At 35.4% G+C, this 23171-nt stretch overlaps 4 protein-coding genes and 1 pseudogene across 5 annotated transcripts; 1 reads left to right on the forward strand and 4 right to left on the reverse strand.

Moving 5' to 3' along the window:
• Nucleotides 1–4248: 4248 nt before the first annotated feature.
• Nucleotides 4249–5277, reverse strand: LOC107606414 (uncharacterized). Its single transcript, XM_088493989.1, has one exon. It carries the CDS (start codon nucleotides 4898–4900, stop codon nucleotides 4436–4438), a length of 465 nt encoding a protein of 154 aa, XP_088350115.1. The 5' UTR covers nucleotides 4901–5277; the 3' UTR covers nucleotides 4249–4435.
• A 2564-nt stretch (nucleotides 5278–7841) lies between these two features.
• On the forward strand, nucleotides 7842–9887 carry LOC107608696 (pentatricopeptide repeat-containing protein At3g62890 pseudogene; annotated as a pseudogene).
• A 598-nt stretch (nucleotides 9888–10485) lies between these two features.
• On the reverse strand, nucleotides 10486–11994 carry LOC107608697 (chlorophyll a-b binding protein 215, chloroplastic). The gene is made up of 2 exons (XM_016310403.3): nucleotides 11741–11994; nucleotides 10486–11298 (listed from the first exon to the last, which is right to left on the reverse strand). The coding sequence occupies exons 1-2, from the start codon at nucleotides 11884–11886 to the stop codon at nucleotides 10647–10649; spliced, it is 798 nt and encodes a 265-aa protein (XP_016165889.1). The 5' UTR covers nucleotides 11887–11994; the 3' UTR covers nucleotides 10486–10646.
• Nucleotides 11995–12568: 574 nt separating this feature from the next.
• On the reverse strand, nucleotides 12569–15886 carry LOC107608695 (putative calcium-transporting ATPase 13, plasma membrane-type). 2 transcript variants are annotated; one of them, XM_021106839.2, is made up of 3 exons: nucleotides 15411–15686; nucleotides 13260–15329; nucleotides 12569–13151 (listed from the first exon to the last, which is right to left on the reverse strand). In XM_021106839.2, the coding sequence occupies exons 1-3, from the start codon at nucleotides 15684–15686 to the stop codon at nucleotides 12879–12881; spliced, it is 2619 nt and encodes an 872-aa protein (XP_020962498.1). In that variant the 3' UTR covers nucleotides 12569–12878. The 2 variants fall into 2 exon arrangements, with proteins under 2 accessions (XP_020962498.1, XP_016165887.1); XM_016310401.3 differs by having other exon boundaries at nucleotides 12569–15329; nucleotides 15411–15886.
• Nucleotides 15887–16975: 1089 nt separating this feature from the next.
• On the reverse strand, nucleotides 16976–23019 carry LOC107608965 (Nucleoporin, Nup133/Nup155-like protein). The gene is made up of 8 exons (XM_016310758.3): nucleotides 22620–23019; nucleotides 22400–22524; nucleotides 20420–22246; nucleotides 19519–20237; nucleotides 19292–19444; nucleotides 18774–19107; nucleotides 18186–18256; nucleotides 16976–17680 (listed from the first exon to the last, which is right to left on the reverse strand). The coding sequence occupies exons 1-8, from the start codon at nucleotides 22835–22837 to the stop codon at nucleotides 17135–17137; spliced, it is 3993 nt and encodes a 1330-aa protein (XP_016166244.1). The 5' UTR covers nucleotides 22838–23019; the 3' UTR covers nucleotides 16976–17134.
• Nucleotides 23020–23171: the final 152 nt, after the last annotated feature.

A 23171-nucleotide genomic window follows, 5' to 3' on the forward strand; every position in this document is an offset into this window, starting at 1 on the left:
ACGTGACAGCGTGTCCAGTCTTATTCTTAACATATATTCTTAAAATAAATTTAGATATAGTATATATTATTATTTATTATAACAAAAAATATTTTAAATACTCGATATAATTAAAATAAGACATTAAAAATAATTAAAAAAAATTAATTTTTATTTTAATATCAGTAAAATATCAAAATATCATTACGATTTATCTAAAAGATACTTTATATTTTATATGTATGCATGTCCCCGTGTCTTGTATGATTTTAAAATTCGCGTGTCGGCGTGTCCCGTGTCGTGTCCCGTGTCCGTGTCAGTGTCTAGGCATCATAGTGTGTAAGGAATAGATCCTATAAATTAAATATTTAGCACCAAATATTTTAAAGTGCAACGCGTTTAACTAAGTGCCTTTAAAACTTAAAGGTAAATTCTATCGCACCGCTATAAGACCGGCTATGCTGTATGGTACGGAGTGTTGGGCGGTTAAAAGGGAGCACGAACATAAGCTGAATGTGACAGAAATGAAGATGTTGAGATGGATGAGTGGTCATACGCGATTGGACAAAATAAAGAATGAAGATATAAGGGAGAGAGTTAGAGTAGCACCCATTGTGAAAAAAATGATTGAATTGCGTCTCAGGTGGTTTGGACATGTGAAAAGAAGACCGATAGAACATCTAGTCAGGAAGGTGGATGATATGGAAGATGGACAAAGGGCGAAAGGCAGAGAAAGACTTAAGAAGATCATCTATGAGATGGTCAAATGATATCTACATGTAAACAGTTTCTCTGTAAATATGATATATGACAGAGCACAATAATATCGTTTGATTTATGTAACCGATCCCACTTAGTGGGACAAGACTTTGTTGTTGTTTGTACATAATATTGCAATTCTACTATATGATGACATAATCCTTTATTTATTGATTTGACCTTTTGTTTTTTAATTAGCTATAAAACATATAAAAAGATATATGACAAACTATAAAACATATATTTAAGGAACAGAACAAAAAGCAGAGTATAATAATGATTTTTAGTTATTAGCAATAAAAGCTGAAACTGTGCTTTGAAATAGGTTGAGAAAAGCAATAATAATGAAGCCATTTTGTTAATAATCCTGAAAGTAGAGCCAGCATGCATGCATGCATAATCTATTATCATTGCATATGTACCTTTTTACTCTTTTCACGTCAATGGTAGGATCAAAAGAAGAGTTCACATTATGTCTTTAACCTGAAATTCCCACTTAATATAATCATGAATCTTCCTTCTGTATATTCATGATATACGCATTTACTCATTTTACCATTATGGGGTTGATCATTGGTTTGCTTAATAGAGAGAAAAAAAAATAATGTGAGATCTACTAAATTATTTTTTCCCATAAATAAGAAGAAAATAAAGAAAAATATAACAATAGAAATAAAATTATACATTTATCTTTTATCATTAATAAATTATAATTTACATATAATATATATAAGAGTATTACTGTAATTTACACTATTATGATTTTTTAAATAATTCATTTGCTTTATCTTTGGTTGGTTTCTTTTATATTAATCTAATTGATGCATATGCAGATAATCTTAGAGTTATAGACTAGATAATTGCTACTTTGTTGGTGGCTTTGTTTAATAATCAAGTAGAATTTAAAATACCTAATATCTACTCCTTTGTTATCTATTTTTTTTTTAAATACCCTTCCCTTTGTTATACATAACCATGGGTTTGAATTTTTAAGGCCATGTAGCAGAAATGATTTTTCAAAGTATGCTAAACATGTTTCAAACTCTACGTACCATGAACAATAAGGATATGATGAATTGAATCCAAACATTATGTACCATGAACAACAATATATATATATATATATATTTTTTTTTAAACCAAGTTGGGTTGGTCTAGTGGTTAGCTCACTAGTCCGCTTAAGCAAGTGTCGGGAGTTCGAATCCCGCCTTGTGCATGCCGGAAACCAAAAAAAAATAATATATTTTTTTTTTGAAGCATATAACTTTTATTATATAAAAATAACTTAAATATCTTTAAATATGATTATAATAATTAATTAAGTATTATATATTCTTTAAAAATCTATTTTACATAGCAACCAATTATAAAAGGCTTCTCCCTGTCCAAAAAACACTTTCCTGTGACGAAAAAAGCTCAATCCCCGCTTTCCCCCAAAATAAAAAAGCTACTTTTTTCACCAAAAAGAAAGCCCACTTTTTTTTGGACCTGAAAAAAAAAGCCCACTTTAAGTGGATTAAGATGCCTTGCTATAAAACAGAATGGATTTCTGGTGTTAGAATAAGTACGCTTCGATTCATTACCAACAAAAAAAAAAGTACGCTTGGATTCGAGACTTGATTGAAGTTAATAATAGATGAAAATTCTTAATGTTGAGTATATAAATGTGTAATGTGTATGAATATTGTGATTTTGGAGGAATATAAGCATAAATTTACGTGACAGCCTAAGATCAAAACTATAATTGTGTTTAAAAAAAAGCATTTGTCTTATGATTTATTTTGGAGGACTCCCTAACAAGTAAATTGTAATAACTTGTAAGATAAGAGGTCAAGAAATCTCGTATCAAAAGAAAAGGTCACGAAATCAATTAAAAACTATTTAACTGGAGCAACCCATTGACCAGCGACAAACTCTTAAATGGAATTCAGTATTGCAAGTTCGCGACGGATTAGTCCTTAGCCTGTCGGGCTAAGGAATATCGTGAAAAATCCAAAAAAAAAAAAACTATTTAATAATATGATCATAATGAGAAGAGTAAAATTGAATATGGACTTGCTTAAATATATATGGTTATATTGATTTGCAATCCCTCTTACTAAAATGCTTGATAAGACATATGTATTTTTAAAAATATTATTTGTATATTAAATTTAGTCATTAAAATTATTTATTATATATTTATATATAAATACATGTATATTTTAATTTATTTTTAATATATATTTTGTATTTTTATATTTTATACTCGTGATTAAATTTAGTGACTGATTTTAATATACACTTAGTATGATTGATATTTAATATATTTTGCACTCCTTTGCATTTGTCGCGACTATTAATAATAATTTTTTTTAGATACAAAAATCTAAATGAAACATGCTCTTGATTTTCAATTTTCCCCTTGATTTTTTGTTTTTTTTTTTTAATGTTTTTTACTGAATCTAAAATGTAAATTTCACCCAAATTGATATATATAATTTTGATGAGACATGTCAACCTTTTCTTTTTATTACTTTATGACAAGCGAATATAAAGAAATGTCTTATCCACATTGATATTGCTAAATAATAAAAACATGCAACTTAGGAAAATTTTTAGTGTGGTGTAAAAATTAACCATTTATGCAATAAATGATTAATCATAACTCATATAAGTCTTTAGGTTTCTTAGTCTCTCATTGTTTCAATTACATATCCAACATGTAACAAATTAATTTTCATTTTAATATCGACAAAAATAGTAATGTTAGGACGAAAAAAAAAAGTTTAAATTTATCTTATTTAATATTTATTTATTTTACCAATAATTAATGAATATTAAATAAAATAAATTCTAACTAATTTTAATTAATTTTTGTTGTTATCAAATATTTTTCAACAATAATAACAAAGCAATAATAAAAAGAATAGTGGCCAATAAATTATAGTTCAAATGACATAGGCTTAGTTTGGTAATGCTTTTACTTTTTAAAAGTAGTTTATAAAAGCTAACTTTTAAAAGATGACTTTTTAAAAATGGTAGCATTTATGTTTGGTAAATTAAATTAAAAAATGTTTTTAATAATCACAAACAATAACAATTGCATTTGGTAAAATAACTTTTAAAATTTAAAAATACTAGAATAGACATAAATGCAAGCATTAAATTTGAAAATTAGTTAACATATGAAGTTATATTAGACTTTTAAATTTTGAAAAGCACAAGCTAACTTTAAAAAGCTCTATCTTAGGTGCTTTCAAAGGTACCTCGATCTTTTAAAAGCTGCAAGCACAATCACATAATCTTTTTTATTTACCAAACACAAAATGAGGAGTTTGAGCTTTTAAAAAGCACAAGCACTTCTTTGAAAAGCTTTACCAAGCCAAGCCATAGTCTCCCCATATTCAATTAAGAGGTTGCGGGTTCGAGTCTCCTATCTCTGGTAAAAAATAATAATAATAATAATAAAAAAAGTAGTGTTTATAATCGAATTATTACTGCATTCATCCATTACAAAATACCAAAACATTATTTTCTGGCCTATAAAATGCCATGTAATTTCTGTTTTCTTTATATGAATTATATCCATACACTGATACATGCTGCCCCCTTGGATTTCTGCTACAAAACGATGGAGAACACATATAGGATTATTAACTTAATATCATACAAACATATAATATATATTGGTATTAGAGAAGAAGTACATATATATTTACAGATGAAGGGAAGTATCAACATCAGAGCTGTCAAAATTTCTTGATGACGATGATGCACCTTGTGGTGATGACCATAAACTATAGGAGGAGGATGATGATGATGGTGATGATGATGATTTCATGGTATAGTTATGATGATCATAATAACCTTGCTTGGAATTCAAGTTGAGACCAAGAGAAAGAGAATCATCATGAAAACCTGGCCTATGTGATGGAACCATCAACCTTGGTTGTAGAGAGTTATTATTCCTCTGTGATGCTTGTTGGTTCTGCATAGATGATAAATTACCCCTCAGATCATGAGTTTCTGAAGAAGAGGAAGAAGAAGGAGAAGAAGACAGCAACTTAAGAAGCTCTTTCCCTTCTCTTCTTTCTTTCACTTTCTCCAATTGCCTAAACCTCTCTTGGAGAAGAGCAATGGAGGAATTCACCATTGTGTGATCATTATCTTGCCTACCCATTTGGCAATGACATAAAAATTTTCAATCTTTGGGGAAAAGTTTCAAACTTTAGGACTTCTTTGATGTTGGGGTAAGTGGGGATGATTATGGGGTGGTCTATATTTTGGTGAATTTGTCATGTAGTGGCTTGGAAGTGGTATATAATACAAGAGGGTGCATATTAGGAGATCATCATTTTTTTTTTTAGCTGTTGAGCATTATTGTTTAGTGTTTTGGGGTCCTTCTAATTGGATTCCTGATGATAGCAACAGAGATTAGAATCGACTGCTGTTTGAGAAGATGACAAATGGATACAAGTTAAAAAGTTAGTAATAGGGTAAGGCAAGGTCACAATGATGTGTGGCCAAAGGGACTTTTTGAATGAGGAAAATGTTAAGGGTTTGTGTCCAAATTGATGATGCAATGTAGCATTTGGAAGGGAGTGTTGTGAAGAATAAATGGTTAGGTAATGCTTATCTGGGCTTGTCATTTTTTTCCACTGTTTGCTTGGGAGAAGATGGTACATCTTTGTTTGGTTTTGATGGTATAATTCCTTCTCTTTTCATTTTTCTAAAAATAATTTTATTCAAACATTTTCAAAGAAAAAAAAAAATTTAAATATAGTTATTATCGTATTTTGTGTCAACTAATAATTTGTCTATTATAAGAGTAAAATATAGTATCTCCAATCATAAGATATTTAAATCAAATCATATCTCTCTAAATTTGGCTAGAATTTGATATAAATCCTTTCATAAATTCATTTATAATACACTATAAATATTAAGTGAAATATCTATAAAATAAAATACTGTTTTACTATAATTTTCATATCTTTTGGACTTCTCCCTATAAGAATAACCTTAGGAGGTTACTACAGAACAAATTCAACCATAGATATATTTTAGGGTAAAGTATATTTTTTATCTCTGAAGTTTGACAAAAGTTTTAAAAATACTCTTAAGTTTTATTTTATTTTAATTTTGTCCCAAAAGTTTTCGATTTGCATCAAATATAACCATGACGGCTAAATTTTCAAAAAATTTAAGACCAATCTAATAATAATGTATGAAAATGATGCTTGATTTGCTTGTGTTGAGGGTTATTCTTATGAAATTGTTGTTGAATTGGTCTTAAATTTTTTGAAAAATTAGCCGCCAAAGGTATATTTGATGCAAATCGAAAACTTTTGGGATAAAATTAAAACAAAATAAAATTTAGGGGTATTTTTAAAACTTTTATCAAATTTCAGGGACAAAAAATATACTTTACCCTATATTTTAAAAAGGAAAAAAAAATAAAACTTAAAAAAAAGAAAGAAAGAAAATGTTGAATTGTTGAATTGAATAAGCCATTCTTGTTTTGGAGCTTGGAGGTTGGAAGGTTGGGGCTACGAAGAAGAGACAAAAGGAATTGAGAAGGAATATTTTTGGAGTTAGCAATCAATGATTAATTAGTCCATTGTGTCTATGAAGGGAAAGATAGAAAACTCAAGTCATAGCACTGTGTAATGTGTATACATCTGGTTTGTTCAACGATACTATCTAACTACTTTTAAATTGTAGCTTAATAATCTTTTTGAAACCACAAGCATCGTGACAAATGATATACTATTCATAAGAAATGGCCTATAGTGTGTCGTTTGTATTCTTATAGTGGTTATTCTAACATTACTTTTATTATATTGTTGCCAATTACAACTACCGAATCATGACATTTGCAACAACTGATAAACTAAAGTCAAAACAAGTATGATTAATCTTCTATGTTACTATTATGCATGATTGCATGCCACCTTCAATTCATATCTTCTTCCACTAATATTAACATCAAATTTTTTTTCTTCCTTAATTTATTGAAGAAGTAAATATTATTTTTATTGGATATAGAATGGCAAGACAAGTAGTAGTAGATATTTAGTTGATAACATAGAAAGCTTTTTCTATTTTTCAACAATTTCTTGGTAGAAATTCAGGTGTAGTTAACTTCACGTGAAGTTGGTAACTGAGAGTTGTTAAATGATTTGATTAATTTGATTAAATTTTCAGTTAACCAGTTATCAACTTCACGTAGGAGTGCACATGGGTCGGGTGAAGCGACACAGACCCGACCCGAAATATACAACGAGTTTATTTATTAGACTTGAACCCGGTCCTACACCCGATGAAACCAATACACTTTCGGGCCACAATTATACCGGGTGAAAACCAAGCTGTTAACATTACATTACGTTGATACCTTCTTGTAAGCTAGCATGTAAAAATATCCAAATTTCCAAGATTCCAACCATTATTTAACATGGTAAAATTCACTTAGAAAAATATAACAAGAACCAACCCTTCTTCAAAATTAAAGTATAACCACAATCAATACTAATATTGTCTAATAATACAAAATATTTAAATCAATACAAATAATACAATATTATGCATTAGTCTAAAGTCTTATGCATTCTAAACATAAAACATTAACTTATAGTCTTATAATGACTAATAACACAAAATATTAAGGTTTACAATACTTAAATTCCATATAAGAATAGTCATGATCTATCACTAATAACACAAAATATTAATTGTGTATAATGACCGGGCCACCGGGCCGACTTCGGGTGACTCGAACTATGGCCCGGACCCGACTCGAAATAATGACCGAATTTATTTTTGAGACCCTTACCCGACCCTAAACCCGATAAAATCACACCAAATTAACCCCTAAAGTATTCGGAACCGGACCAGACCTTCGAATCAGACCGGATCATGTGCATCCTTTTCACGTGAAGTCGATTGCATATTATTATTATTATTATTATTATTATTAGAAATGAAGCTTTCTATTAAGAGGAGGAGTAATCAAAATAAAGTTGGTTAATGACAAAGGATAATGCAATGTGTATGAAATGAAATTGAATGAAACAAACGAAACAAAACGAAATGAAATTGACTGAATCAGAAGAAAGGGAATGAATGCAATGCAGAACCTTGCTCAATCTTCCTCTCTCAATTCATTTCTCTCTCAAGATCGTAACTTTACTCAATTCCCCCAAACCCCACACCAATTCCACGCTCTCTATCTCAAAAGCGGCACCTTGAATCACCCTTCTCTTTCTTCTCGCCTTCTTTCCCTCTACACGGACCCCAAAATCAACGACCTCAAAAGTGCCCTCTCCCTGTTCGACGCATTGCAACAACCCTCTCTGCTTTCGTGGAACTTGATCATCAAGTGCTGCGTTCAGAACCACCGTTCCAATGATGCTGTTGCACTCTTTCGCCGAATGGTTCTACATGGGGTTGTGCCCGATGGGTTCACGCTCCCTTGCGTGATCAAGGGCTGTGCTCGCTTGGTTGCGGTTCACGAGGGAAAACAGGTTCATGGGTTGGGATTGAAAATTGGGTTCGGTTCGGATAAGTTTGTGCAGAGCAGTTTGGTGAGCATGTATGCGAAGTGGGGTGAGATGGGTGTGGCTAGAGACGTGTTTGATCGAATGGAGGACAAGGATTTGGTGTCTTGGAACTCTTTGATTGATGGGTATGCTAGAAATGGTGATGTTGAGTTTGCGATGAAGCTGTTCGATGAAATGCCTGAGAGGGATGAGTTTACTTGGACTGCTTTGGTTGATGGGTTATGCAAATGCGGCGAGGTTGAGACTGCAAGAGAGGTGTTTGATCAAATGCCTAGTAAGAGCTTGATCTCCTGTAATGCTATGATTAATGGGTATATGAAGTGTAGGAAAGTCCATCTGGCTAATCAGTTGTTTAGCCAGATGCCGGTGAGGAGTCTGATAAGCTGGAACTCAATGATAGCAGGTTTCGAGCTCAATGGGCGGTATTTTGAAGCTCTAGAGTTGTTTGATGCACTTTTGAAAGAGGGACTCATGCCCAGCAATGTTACAATACTCAGTGCTCTTTCAGCAGTTTCAAGTTTAGCTGTTCTCAGTAATGGAAGATGGATTCATTCGTTTATGGTTAAACATGGCTTTGAATTAGATGGCGTACTTGGTACATCGCTGATAGCAATGTATTCCAAGTGTGGCAGCATAGAGAGTGCCATGAAAGTTTTTGAAGCAATAGCCAATAAGAAGTTGGGACATTGGACGGCTATAATTGTGGGGTTAGGAATGCATGGCTTAGCTGACCAATCTCTTGAGCTTTTTCAGCGAATGCGCAGAATCGGAATGAAACCACATGATATAACTTTCATTGGAGTGTTGAATGCTTGTAGTCATGCAGGATTGGTTGATGACGGAAGCCGGATTTTTCACATGATGATAGATGATTACAAAATCAAGCCAACAGTTGAGCATTATGGTTGCTATGTTGACATTTTGTGTCGAGCTGGACATCTAGAGCAGGCAAAGATGATTATTGAGAGCATGCCAATGAGGCCGAACAAAGTTATCTGGATGAGTTTGCTCGGCGGTTCTAGGAACCATGGAAATTTGGAAATTGGCGAATATGCAGCTCATAATTTGATCGAGGCAGATCCAGATTTCACTGGGTGTTACACCGTGCTGTCAAACATGTATGCTGCAGCTGGGAAGTGGGATAAGGTTTCACAAGTAAGGGAAATGATGAAGAAAAGAAGAGTATCCAAGGATGTTGGATGCAGCTTCATTGAGCACAGAGGCCAACTTCATAGGTTTATTGTGGGTGATAGATCACATCCGCAATCTGAGGACATATATGCAAAATTGAAGGAGATGAGGGAAAAACTGAAACAAGCTGGTCATGTTCCTGATACAAGCCAGGTTCTACTGAATATTGAAGGGGAGAGAGAAAAGGAATCTGAATTAGAGAACCACAGTGAGAGGTTGGCCATATCATTTGGCCTCATCAATATGGAAGGCACAACTCCTATTCGCATCATAAAAAACCTTAGAGTCTGTAATGATTGCCATGAAGTTACTAAACTCCTGTCTGTAATCTACCATCGCGAAATTGTTGTTAGAGATAATAGCCGCTTCCATCATTTCAAAAATGGATCATGTTCTTGCAATGATTTTTGGTGATTGCATTTCCATTAGCATTATAGTATGTCATGGATTCTTGGGCAGCTTTGAACATATTTGTCTGAGTTGTTTCCCTGTTTCCTTGTCTAGTTGTATATTGAAAACTTGAAATTCATCGGCTTCTTTTCACTTGTTAAAATGCAGATGAACTTCATCTCAACAAATTGGTATAATATCGCACAATCAATGATGATTGTAATTACTAAAAATGATGTAATAAGATGTAAACATTATCCACGCATTTGATCATGGAATGATACCAATGCCAAATATACATCCACCCAAATAAGTGTTAGATATTATGGAAATATTTCTTTCACAATTATATATTAACAGGATCTCTTTCAATTATGTTAATTATATTATAAAAATGAACATATTTAAGTTCTTAAAATATGACATTCTTAAAGATGATATTCTTCCCTTGTCATTTTCTTTGTGTAGAACTGATAGCCATTTAACTATAAAACACAGAAAAGGAAGTTTAATAGCTTAAAACTCTAAATTTAGTCAGGTTTTTGTGTAATTATCACTTTTAGGAGTCCTTGAAAGTTATTCACATATGAGGAGGATGTTATTTGAAAAAGTAGAAACCATGTAAACTAACACATTCCAATCAGTATTACAAAACCATGCATAAGAGCTGACATATCTAATATATCATTGTTCTCATCATACAGATTCTTCTGCTCATAATTACATCAATGTCAATGAGAACTAGCAGAAGATTTCAGCATAACAGACACAAGTTATCCTCATTTATTGTCCAGGGACAAAGTTAGTGGCATAAGCCCAAGCATTGTTGGCAACAGGGTCAGCAACATGGTCAAACAGGTTCTGAATAGGTCCCTTGCCAGTAACAATGGCCTGAACAAAGAAACCAAACATGGAGAACATAGCCAACCGGCCATTCTTGAGTTCCTTCACCTTCAACTCGGCGAATGCTTCGGGGTCATCGGCCAAACCAAGAGGATCAAAGGCACCACCAGGGTAAATTGGGTCTAGTCCTTCACCAAGAGGCCCTCCACCAACTCTGTAGCCTTCAACAAATCCCATGAGCACAACCTGGACAGCCCAGATTGCAAGAATGCTCTGAGCATGGATCAAATTCGGGTTCCCCAAGTAGTCAAGGCCACCCTCTGAGAAGATCTGTGCTCCAGCCTTGAACCAAACAGCCTCACCAAACTTGACACCATTCTTTTCAAGGATTTCTGGGAATGTGCATCCAAGTGCACCAAGCATGGCCCATCTGCTGTGAATCACTTCCAGCTCACGGTTCCTTGCAAAGGTCTCTGGGTCTGCAGATAATCCGGCAGTGTCCCATCCGTAGTCACCGGGGAATTCTCCGGTCAAGTATGAGGGGATTTGGTCGGAGAATGGACCCAAGTACTTGGGACGGTCAGGTCCATACCTTAACAGGGACATCAAAGTTAGATTCTTAAGCAAATTAGCCTGTTAAACAAAATGTTCTATTTCAAAAATCAGCTACTAAATCAGTGTATTTTTTGTGTACTTATACATGTATTATTTTATACATTTTCAATATAAATATTTTTGTGACTATTGAGAAATATTACAACATGAAAAGTTACATGATTACATAATAGATAGGGTAGTTATTTTCTGTTATTTTATCATGCATAGGTATAGATTCACCTCTTGACCCTTATAACAACAACCATATTGTGACTATATCATGAGACAATACACATAACATTGTATATAATATATTATATAAAGTTTTCTGATATGAAACAGAAAAATGTTACAAATATTTTGAATAAAGTAACTAACTAACTAACAAACTAGTGCCAAGTATAATGTTTAATTTGCAAACAAGTTTTAGTTGTTACCAAATGCTTTGAGGGGTACTCTTCACGGTACGACGCATGTTAATGCGGCCTTTGCCGGCGCCACCAATCTTGCGGAGAAGTTCATTTCCTTGCTTCAAGGCAGTTTGGCCGGTGAATGCAGATTGCTGGATGGCAGAGGTGGCCATGGTTATGTTATGATTTTTTTTTTTTGTTTTCTTTTCTTGTTGTTGTGGAGAGTGAAGGTTGAGAGTAGAAAGGTTTATAGAAGGGTGGTGGATGAGGATATGCACAACTCAGCAGCTTCTAATTGGTTGTTGAGTTGCATGTAGATTCCCAAGCTGATATTTTGTGATGGCAATGTGTCTCTCCTTCTGCCACGTGGATGCAAAGATCTTCTTGCTCAGATGTTTTCAAGAGGGTCAATCTAAGCCACACAAATTTGGTGCACCAATTAAAAGCTATGCTTAGTAAAAGGGATTGGATTTGGATTGGGCGAATATTACACTAAAATATTGCCCATCACATCTTTATTTTTTTTATATATTTTTTTAACTGAAAGGAACAAAAAGAGACAGGCTTGTTGTGAACACCTCAGCCTCAAGTCACAAGGTGTTAGATCATCTTTGCTACATTCCAAAATTAGGTTTTTCAGAAGTAAGAATTACAATTTACAAGACCCAAAAGAAAAGAAAAAAAAAATGTTTAATGGCCTTAACAACTTCATTTGCTGAGAATATTTAACTTTAGTTTAGACTTTAGATAGCTATTTTCTTCTTCTTTTTTCCTTTATTTATTTTGTTTTACATGCTGGATGCATCAAAAAGCCAAGGAACACAACTATAAGAGAGTCATCATATACAAAGAAGATTTAACAGAATCAAGATTTTCTACAGAAATTTATTGTACTTGCACATTCACAAATCACAATCACAATCACATGAAGTGTGATGGATGGAATGAATATGAATAATGAATAATACACACAATGGTAGCACCTACAAGGGCGTTATTCTACACATACAAGTGCAGGTTGCATTTTAGAGACTAAATTGCAATCTGCAAATGAATTATTATACACACAAAAAGTGAAAAACTATACACAAAGGTACTACCTAGAACTATAAATTACTGAAGTGGTGTGTTACAATGCTACACATGAACATGTTAAGTTCATCCACTATCTAAGTATCTGTTTCATTTGGTCAGGGAAGAAAAGCAACATCAGAAACGGAAATCCCAAAGGGAGATAAAACCAACGTGACCAATTAAACAATCCAGAGGGAGAAGTACTTGTTTCTGAAGCATTATTGGTGCTAAGAATCACTACTAGATTCTTCAGGATCCATTCAAATGCACATGAAGAGAAACCAACAAGGACACAGATAGCCCAGTGTGGAACATTCAGCCTCATGCAATATGCTAGGCATTTTGCATACTCAATCATCAGCACCTGCACAAGAATGCAAAAAGCTAAAGCCACCAAGAAAAAGTAGCTTTTCAGAACAACTTTGACAACTTGCTTTTTCAACAAATTCATGGTGTTGAGTAGATTGAAGACCTGGCAAAATAGGAATGAGTTGAAGATCATGGTTTTCCTAACTTCTTTCTCTTCATTAGTTCTATGGCCACTGAATTTGAGCATCATCGATACCCAAGTCTGGTACAAAACCTGAACAGCTATGCTCTTCAAGATCTCTCTTGTTATAACTGATTGACTCCTTCTTGATGATTGAATAGCAAGAAGCTTTTCCTCACAACTCAACTCCATTATCATCATTAGGCCACCAAGAAGGCACATTACAAAATTCACCCAAATAAATTGGAATGCTGTTAAGGGTGATTCTCCTGTGGAGATTGTAGTAATCAAGGTTATGAGTGAACCTGATATGCTAAAGGTGAGTTGAAGTTGAATGAACTTCTGAATGTTTCTGTAGTTATTTCTACCAGCCATAACAATTGGTTTCAATGCATTGAAACATCTGATGGTTATTCCAGAACTATCTGTGTCCACTACTGTGCCTAGAGAATCATGGATTATGCCTACATCAGCTACTTGCAGAACTGAACTATGGCTACTTGTCCCTTTTCCAACAAATGCAACCACATGACCCTTTTCTTGAAAGCACTGTACCATGAGAATCTTGTCTTCAAGGCAAAAACTTCCCATTATAAGGGCCAGGTCCACCTTATCCAATCTAGCACTTCCATTCAAATCTTGAAGTACTTTTCCTTCAAGGAAAATGTCATCTACTGTCAATTCAAATCCTAGTTCCTGAGCTATGTCATTCACTACCAGAATTGCATCCTCTGAGACCAGTATGATCTTTAATCCAGCTTCTCTGAGCTCTTCCATTGCTAGTTTTCTGGATTCTTGACATGTTCCTTCGAGACCCATCAATCCTAACAATATCAATTCATCTTGTTCAAGTTCTTGCACCGTAGTTTGTTTATGAGCAAATGCAATTGGCTTCAGACCACTATTTTCCATCTCCTTAATCACTTCTTCAAATTTGATTTTCTGATTCCCTATGGTGTGGCATTCCCCTTTGCTATCATAGTATAGTGAACACATATCCAATACCGTGGATGCATCACCGCTCCAGTGCAAGTGCAGATTTTGATCATTCTCCCCAACATTTTTCAACAAAACTCCACTGCCTTCTTTGTCAGAATCCAGTTTTCTGTGCTTTAGAGTGTCAAATTTTGTTGTAAAATACTCTCTATTCATTCCCGATGTTGTTTCAGCCCATGAAATAAGTGAACTTGATATTGGAGAAAGCTGAAGCTCTGGTGCCACAGATAAAACAACTCCTTGTTGAAGCATACTGAGAACAACTTGATTAACTTCTGATTCCTCAACCTTGCTAATATCTTTCTCCCCCATCCAAACTCTGCTAACCTTCATCAGCTCGGATGTCAATCCACCAGATACATCAATGCAGATGACAGTAACTAGCCCCATTGTTGTACAAGCTGATAAACCATTTATGACTGCATCTTTTCTGGACACTACCTTCTGGTAATAGAGAGAAACTGTAACCATAAGTGGCACTCCATGTTGCACACATAGTACTACAACAGTAACAAGACCTGCTAAGATGGAAATCCTTCCATATGGCCTCAAAAAGGTTCTCTGAAGAACTTCCATCACCAAACCAACTGAGACATTCCCCTTAAGCTCTGGCAAATCACCACTGTCCCCATTCGATTTGCAGATCAGGCGAATAAGCACCACAAGAGCAACGGATACTGAGACCAAAAGAACAAATTTGTCAATGTAACAGATTGGTTTCTCGATTCGCCTCTCCAACAAGCCCTCCCTTTCAACTGTGAATATCATTTTCTCCTTTCTCTTTGACAGTTTCATCATCTTCCTTTCGCTCCAATAGTTTGTTATGGAAGGGAATGCAACAATCAGGATAACAGCAATTACTATGGCAACACCATCATGCCAACCATATTTAGGTCCCTCCTGCTTGAACTCTGTGGCAAAGGACAAACCAGCTGAGCATAACAGCACTGAAATTGCATAATTGTTGCGTTTGAAGCAATTCCACAAACACTTGGTGAAGCTTGTTCCATCATGCCCTGGCAACACCTTATAGTTCCCATTGCCAATAAGGCCCTCCTGTTCATCATACAACCAAACTGTTCACATAACACTACTATAAGAAAAGTAACATCCAAATAGTAATGTATAGATTGATACCTCAGTGTGTTGATCAGAAAGTGGTGAACAAAGAGGGCCATCATGCTCTACTTTCTCCTCTTGATCATCATCAGAGGCAATCTCAATTTCATGGTATGATTTGGATCTAGCAGGAGGCAATGCAGTGTATGGTGTTGATTTCTTGAGATAAATGAGAATTCCAATGTATTTGGTGGTTCTATGCCAAATCTTGATGTACCTGCTGCTAGTTATGAGTAAGCTAGCACCAAGATTATTAATGTTGGCACCAACAACAACATCATCATCACCAGACATGCTTGCAGTTAGTTAGTTGGTAGTTTTGTAAGGTAACTGAGGATCAGAATAGGAACAAGAATGAATGGTTGGTTCCTTGTTCATTTATGGAGAGAAAAGGCTAAATAAAGAGAGCATGAAGAATATCTGAAGAATCTAAGATCCTATCTTTCAATGCACAAACCAAATCATTTTGGTTAGTTGAGTATTGATTACTGAGTAGGAAAACAAGAGAATGGTCCTATATTTATATATAAAAATTAAGTGTATAAATGCTATTTTTTTATTTTTACTTAAAAAGCTTGAAATTGCAATAGAATTTACAAGGTAGACATTAAACTCTACGCATGGGTTTGATTTTTAGTTTTTTTACTAATATTTTATTCGGGCACTTCTAGATAGCTGCCACGTGTCCACCTTTACGCGGGGCGGCTGGAAAAGTACTGCACTCACAATCACAAAATACTACACTAACTGACTTTTGCGGGCAGTGCATTGCCGGCCAGTGGAGTTTGGAAATTTGGCCCAAATTTCCTCATACATGATACATCTTTCCTTTACCTAACTTTTATTATTTCTTCCTCATAATAATTAATATCATGAGACTTGAGCTATATTATGGGTTTACGGCATGCGAAACACTGGAAAGTCGAATTGATAATTCAAAATTAATAAAAGAGCGAGTGAGCAATCCGGGTATGGTGTGGTTTATAAAATTGACTAATTTTGTCCCAATTAAATATTGATGGCTTGATTTTTATTGACATGAAAAACTTAAAATTTTGAGCTAGTTGTTAACTTCTACTTATAGTATAGGAAAGTTATCAGGTGTACCCGAGAATATCCATGTTCTAGTTGTTTTAATCGTTAATTTTAATTAATATATATTATATATATTTTTTATAATTCAAATTAACAGTTAAAATAATTAGAACACTGATGTTCTCGATACACTTGAAACTCTTCCTATATTCATTAGTTAAAAAATGAGCTACAGTATACTACTATACTGTAATGTACTAATGTGTCAGTTTTATCAGTTAGACAGTTACTATATGTGTCTTTGTGATACAACGAAGTCTGTGTAACTGTGTTCTGAAGGGTGTGCCCGTAAGAAAAATAAATTTAAAAAACAACGGCATTAGATCAACCAAAAAAAATGAAAAAGATGTCGCCTAACCCAACCTAATTCAATTAGCGTCGAGCCATTTTCATTATACAATTTTTACATCAAAAAAAAAAAAGCACACGCAACGTTTTGTTCCCGCAAAACAAGTTGTAAGGAGCAGCAATGGTAAGTAGAAATGAAGTAAAAGAAACATTTCTCTTTTAATATTGGCTCACGACTCCTATGAGGACCATTATCGTTATCAGCCATTGTGAATGTGAAATGCAATGTAATGGTTAAAGGGGAACGAAACAAAAGCTGCATTTCACATGTCATGCTACCTACACTAGATTGTAATACACTATTCCATAGGGGAAGGCCCTTCTTCGTATGTGGTATCACCACCTTCCTCACAACCCAACATGATTGCCATTAGCATAAGCTTGCCTGCAACGGGGAAATCCTTGTGTTGCATCAATATTGCTTCAACTGAAGAACTTGTATCCCCAGGAGTCTCCATATTTTCTTGTCTCAAGGGCAATACTTGGTCGAACCCTTCTTCGAAAGTTGCAGCTCCAGGTCCATAACACCTGCTTGAAGCCTGGAACAGTATGGTACTCTTCAAGTTCTGCAGGGTTTCCTCATCACTCCATCCTTCAACTATGTATGAATCATGGAGTTTACTCCAATCATCTTGACTAGCAGCTTTTCTCCAGCAATCTTCCAAAAGCCTTCTGTATACCTTGCGAAATGAGGCACTGGTCCATGCAAACACATCAAAGGCCCACAGCGAGAATTCTCGCCCTTCGCCTTCCAGGCACAACTTAATCAAGTCTTCTGGATGATGCAGCTGGTGTTCAACAAGTTGATTATCTTTAATCGAACGGAATCCTTCCATTACTTGCTCCTGCAGGTCAAGCAAAAGTGTATGAAAAGGACGCTTAAAAGAGTGAGGTGCGGCTTATTTTTGGTGCATAGTGCAATAAGTTCTCATGAAAACACAGAAAATATCAGTTTCGTATCTCAGGAGCCACATATAGGGAAACGTTAAACTACTTTTCAACATTGTTATTCAGACAATTTTGTCACCAAACACATCATTCGGAAATTAATCAAAGCATGCAAAATCATTGCGCAGCCACCTGTTACTTTCCGTTCCTTTTGAACTGAAGAAACTTTAGATTAGCTCCAAATTTTTTTTATCTTCTCAAATTGTGTGTTTACTCTTTAACTTAGCAGCTTAGATCTCATACTTCAGATTTATTCAAACACAACCTTAAAAAGTTATCATGCAAACAGAGAAAGGTGATTTAATTTTATTCACGTGTAATGTTCATGACAAAAGCAACTCAAGAAAATTTTCAGGAATTTCATTTTGAAATTGACAATTGATTTAAAAACCTTATTTCTACCTGTAATTTTAGGATCTTCAAATCAGCCTCAATGCGGTCCACCTTCACTTGAGTACCAGCATCTCTACCAGCTGTTGGACAGGCAAGGGAATTTTACTTATCACAAATATAATTTAGCAGGCATCGTCCAAAAAGTTAAGGCAGTTAGCTTTAAAACAACCATTTAAAACATTAACAGATAGGGAAACAAATAAAAAAAAAAAGAAAAGAAAAGTAGTTCTGAAAAACAAACAAATTCTTTTCCAGTGTTCTAAAAAAGGATTGAATTCCTTTAAAGTGAAAAAGTTGGTAAAGTGAGAATTTAATCACCATTAAATCAAGATAATGGGACTCAAATGATGGAAGTTACAAAATTAATGATGATTAAACCCTCAGTTTCTCCCTTTACCATGTTTCTCATTTTAAAGAATGTTTTTCCCTAAAAAACAGGCTGAATGCATACAAGATATGAGGAAATGAATCACAGACAAAATGGCTAGATGAATGATATGAGTGTGAAAATGTTGCTTAACTTGAACACCTGAGGGTGAACAGTTAATAAGCTCGCAGTTGGAAAATATCTAAGAAAAAGCTACACGGTGGCAATACCTGCAAAGGCAGCTATCTTTGAGAGATATAAAAGATTCTTTCTGTCACTTAGTTTTAGATTCAACTTCAAATACTCTTGTTCTCCTTCTTCAGCAACTGAGGTAGATTGAACATTTTGTGCTAGAGCCAATTCATGAAGTGTTTCTGAAGCAGACGAATATTGATGAAGGAACAAATCATGAAGCCAAAGAAGATCTGAATGCTCTTTTAAGAAAACAGACAGTTCCTCTGGAAATTCTTCACCAAGCCTCAAGAGCTCAGAGAATTGTCTGCTTTCATGAAGTTTCTTAAAGACATAGTAACTAAAACCCCCATCAGGACCCAAGCTCTCATGCTGCAAACCACAGAAACATTATTGGGGGAGGATGAGGTTAAAATAACATCAATACTAATCAAGAATGTCCTTCCAATAAAACTGGAAACACGTTACATATAAACCTTTGGTTGCTACAATACAATCATCATCATTGGAAATGTCTGGGGAAAAAAACAAACAAAGGATAAAATCGTACTCATACCATAATATTTCTCAGCAATTCTGAATCATTTACATCACAGCATATTGTCCACATAACTTTGTAGCATCCATGACGTTTAGCAATTGATAGCAGATGTGACATAATCTTCAAAATTGCATCTCCAGTCATCCCTTCGGATCCTTCAATTGAATCCTGGGAACGTAACCAAGTGAACAATATACTCGTATTCCAAGCAAGAATTGCAAGGTAAGCAAAAGAGTACTAACCTTATAGGTAGCCTCAAATTCTTTAACCTGTTGATAAAGAGATTCAAGAAGTGCATCCCGCCTCTCCCAATATTCATTTAATAGACCTTTATGTTCTTCTCCACACTCAATTTTAGCTGTAACAGCACCTGAATATGCCTCAAGTAGCACTTCAGCTAGAGCTTCTAAATGACTATACAAATCTAATTTTGATGATTTATCAAGTCCAGATATTTCACTTAACAACCGAAGCAGAACAGAAGCACCACTCCAAATACCCTTACGTACAACAGGTTGACAATACCAAGGTGTTAAACCTTCAGGAGGTGGATACCATAGATGATTCTCATTCTTATAGTTTAAGCATGTCGTAATTATGGTAACACATGCATTTGAGAGTTCACATGCCCTCTGAAACTGGATTTCAAACGGGTGTTCTGGTCTTATAACATATTCTATTTCTGCATCTAAGCAGTAAAAGAAATCTTCAAGATCTGAAACCTTACTGTAGAATACTTCAGCATTATCTCTATCCATCAGAAGGACAGTATTACGCCGAGCTCTCTCACCAACCAATTGTATCAGGTCCCAAAGAGCACCTGACATCTGTATATCCGAACTAGAACCCAAGGAGTTAACACTAGCTGAACGATTCTGGCTAATCATATTTTGCAGTTCCCTAAGCTGAATCATTGCAGATAGCTTTTCACCATGTTCCAATATAATTTGCAATGCGTGTCCTGGCAAAATAATATATATAAAATTTAGTCATGACATGTTCACCTGTTGTTCAATATGTACTGTTTTTATTCCATTTTGCTAAACCTAAAACAAGTTATTTTACCACCTAACACATTTAATCAGTTTTTGAAAAAAAAGGGAAAAAAAAAAGCTGGGAAAGGGAAGGAACTTTTGATCATACTCTGTCTAGAACACAGCTCCTCATGGCACTTGGATAATGCAAGAAACTGAAGGAACTTTTGATGTTTCTGCTGCTTTTCCAAGAGTTGGGTGGAAACAACTGCCATAGCCAAAATCTCAGCTCCTCTGGTTGTTGTCCAGTGTTTAGCTAAGGTGTCAATGATTGATTTGCTAGTCCGCACAAAAACATTTGTTTCTCCATCCCTTTGAAATGAACCAGAAGTTTCCAGCTTTTCAAGTGCCCTGTCAACCTGCCCAGATGATAAAAAATCATTGAAAAGAAGATTTAGTAAAGCTTCTGATTCTTCATCTTGTGCAGTTCGACGTGCAACCCCACTTAAAACAGCCCTCTGTCTGTCTCCAGTACCCCATGCTTCAGAGCTAGCCCTTCTGGGAGCAAAATTACCTGCAACTGTAAGATTTCTTATCTCTTCTTGGGCAGATCTTTCATTTGAACTTCCTTTCCGTGATAGACTCCGCTCAGGTGGTTCTACTCCACCAAGTATGACAGCCTTCTCTGGTATTGCCCATATTCCTGCTTTCTCTGTTAATACAACCCAGGCACCTTCTTCATAATCATCTGCAGAAGGAAGAACTGAGGCATCTAGTACCTTTCCAGCATCATAGGGTAAATCAAATTTGTAGAGGCGAGTTAAGTTTCTATGATAATGGGAAACTGTTGCTGTTCCATCCCCAGATATTACGACCGTAGACCCCGAAGGCTTGCCTCCAACTCTAAGCCTCATGGAAAACAAGAAATCTTCATCTTCATATCTAGCTTTTGGGATTATCACCTCCATTGGGGACTTTTTCTCCAAAATCCTGTCATTTGTAGTCTCAGAATCCAACCCAGATTTATATTGCAGGGTTAGAATAGAATACTGCATGTAGCTTGAACTGCTAATCCGATCATTACATAAGGTTACAACAAGAATGGTGATCACTTTTCCATGATCATCCACCTGCACATCAAGAGGCCAGATTTTCTTTTGACCAGCAAGATCTTTCTTAATGCCAACTTCAGCATCTGTTCCAACAATTTCCTGGGACCAAAGCTTTGAAACATGCATATCAGAACTGAGTTCTACCTTAAAACACTGTATCTCATGGTCTGTCAATAGGAAGAATTGCCGATTTGATTCCTTAGGAGAATGATGTGGAAAACGCCACGTCAATGACCTTGGATACCATTTGTTGCTCACATTTTGACCTGATTCACCTCCATGCTGAGGTGAACGCGTAACATTTTCATATACTTTCCTTCGACGAATGCCATCTGGACCACAGTGAAACTGCCAAAGCTCACCATTTGAGCTACATGCAAGAGCAACACACACAAACTTACAACCAGGAACCACAGAAGCAATCAAAGAGTTGAAAGTGTGCAATCCATTCAAGCTACCACCCACCTTACTTTGTCGCCGCTGCTTGCCAAAGGAACTTCTCCTATCAGGAGTCAAAACAGTCTCCAACTCATCAGATGATGCAACGCTAATGACTGGCTTGTGTGATTCAGAATATATATCAGGCCAGTAAATAACAGCCCGAGTTTTCCAATTACACATAATAACAGCAGCAGAACTGCAATGCTTAGGAACTTTATTCATCCCCTTAGACGTGTCATCACAATTAACAACACAAAGCAACCAGCTCCCAGCATCACTTTTGCCAGTGTCGCTGTCCTCCAAAACTTTCGAGGGAATCTCAAGAACAACACATCTCATCCCCGATGCCGGCGACAAGTAACTCCAAATGAAGACCCTATTCCCACAAGTAATCCAAGCAAGGGATGTGTCTTTGTCGATCCCACCAGACCCTAAACCTTCAACTGCAGCACAAGTCACAGAACACCTCAAACATCAAATCTTCAGATTTTTTTTTTCTCTTTGAATCTGAACAAATCATTAGAGATACCAATACCACACAAGAAAAAACAAACACTAATGCAATAAATTAAAAGAAATTCGAAATCCGCTGTCACCAGAAACTCGTTTGTGAAGCAAGGTAGCTTGCTCATCGCGAACCAATTGAGGAAACTCCGCAACGAAAACCGGCTTAATTGGATCTGTGTCATCACCTTTTCCACTTCTATCAACTTGAGGAACCCTAAACAAACAAACAAAAAATGGAGAAGCAGAACGCGATTTTAGCTGAAAATGAGCGTTAGAAGGTAAAATGAAATGAAGGTGAGAGAAGGTTACCTGGCGAGGACGGATAAACGAGGAGCCCAGGGAGCGGGAGTGCCGGTAGAAGGGCGGTTAGGGACGGCGTTTTCGTTGAAGATGAAGGAGCTTCTTTGTCGAGACTGAGGTGTTGCCGGAGAATGGAAGAGGTTGGCGGCGGCGGCGGCAGCACCACCACCGTGATCTCGGAGTGGAGTAGCATTGGTGTTCTTTTTTTTGGGTGCTGAGGAAAACATTCGTTAAGGATGCGCCACGTGTTAGGGTTTATGAGCGGAGTGGGAGGTTTAGGCTTACTTCCACACTTACAGTCACAGACTCAAAGGAGACAGCATTTGAATCGGAAGAGGGAAACGACTATGCAGAGACGAAAGTAAACACAAATTGAGAAGAGCCCTTGTTCAAATGAAATCATAATGCAGGTTTAAATTTTCAAAAGTACATTTATTTAAAAAAAAAATAGCGAAGAGTAAAAAATAATAATAATTTGGTTGTTTTGCATATTTATATTTAATATCTTTAAAAATTGTCCATTATTCAACCTTTAGAAAAAAAAAACTAAAAAACAAGTAT

Source organism: Arachis ipaensis, chromosome B7 (assembly GCF_059453495.1).
Source record: "Arachis ipaensis isolate K30076 ecotype BB chromosome B7, ASM5945349v1, whole genome shotgun sequence".
NCBI classification, from domain to species: Eukaryota; Viridiplantae; Streptophyta; class Magnoliopsida; order Fabales; family Fabaceae; genus Arachis; species Arachis ipaensis.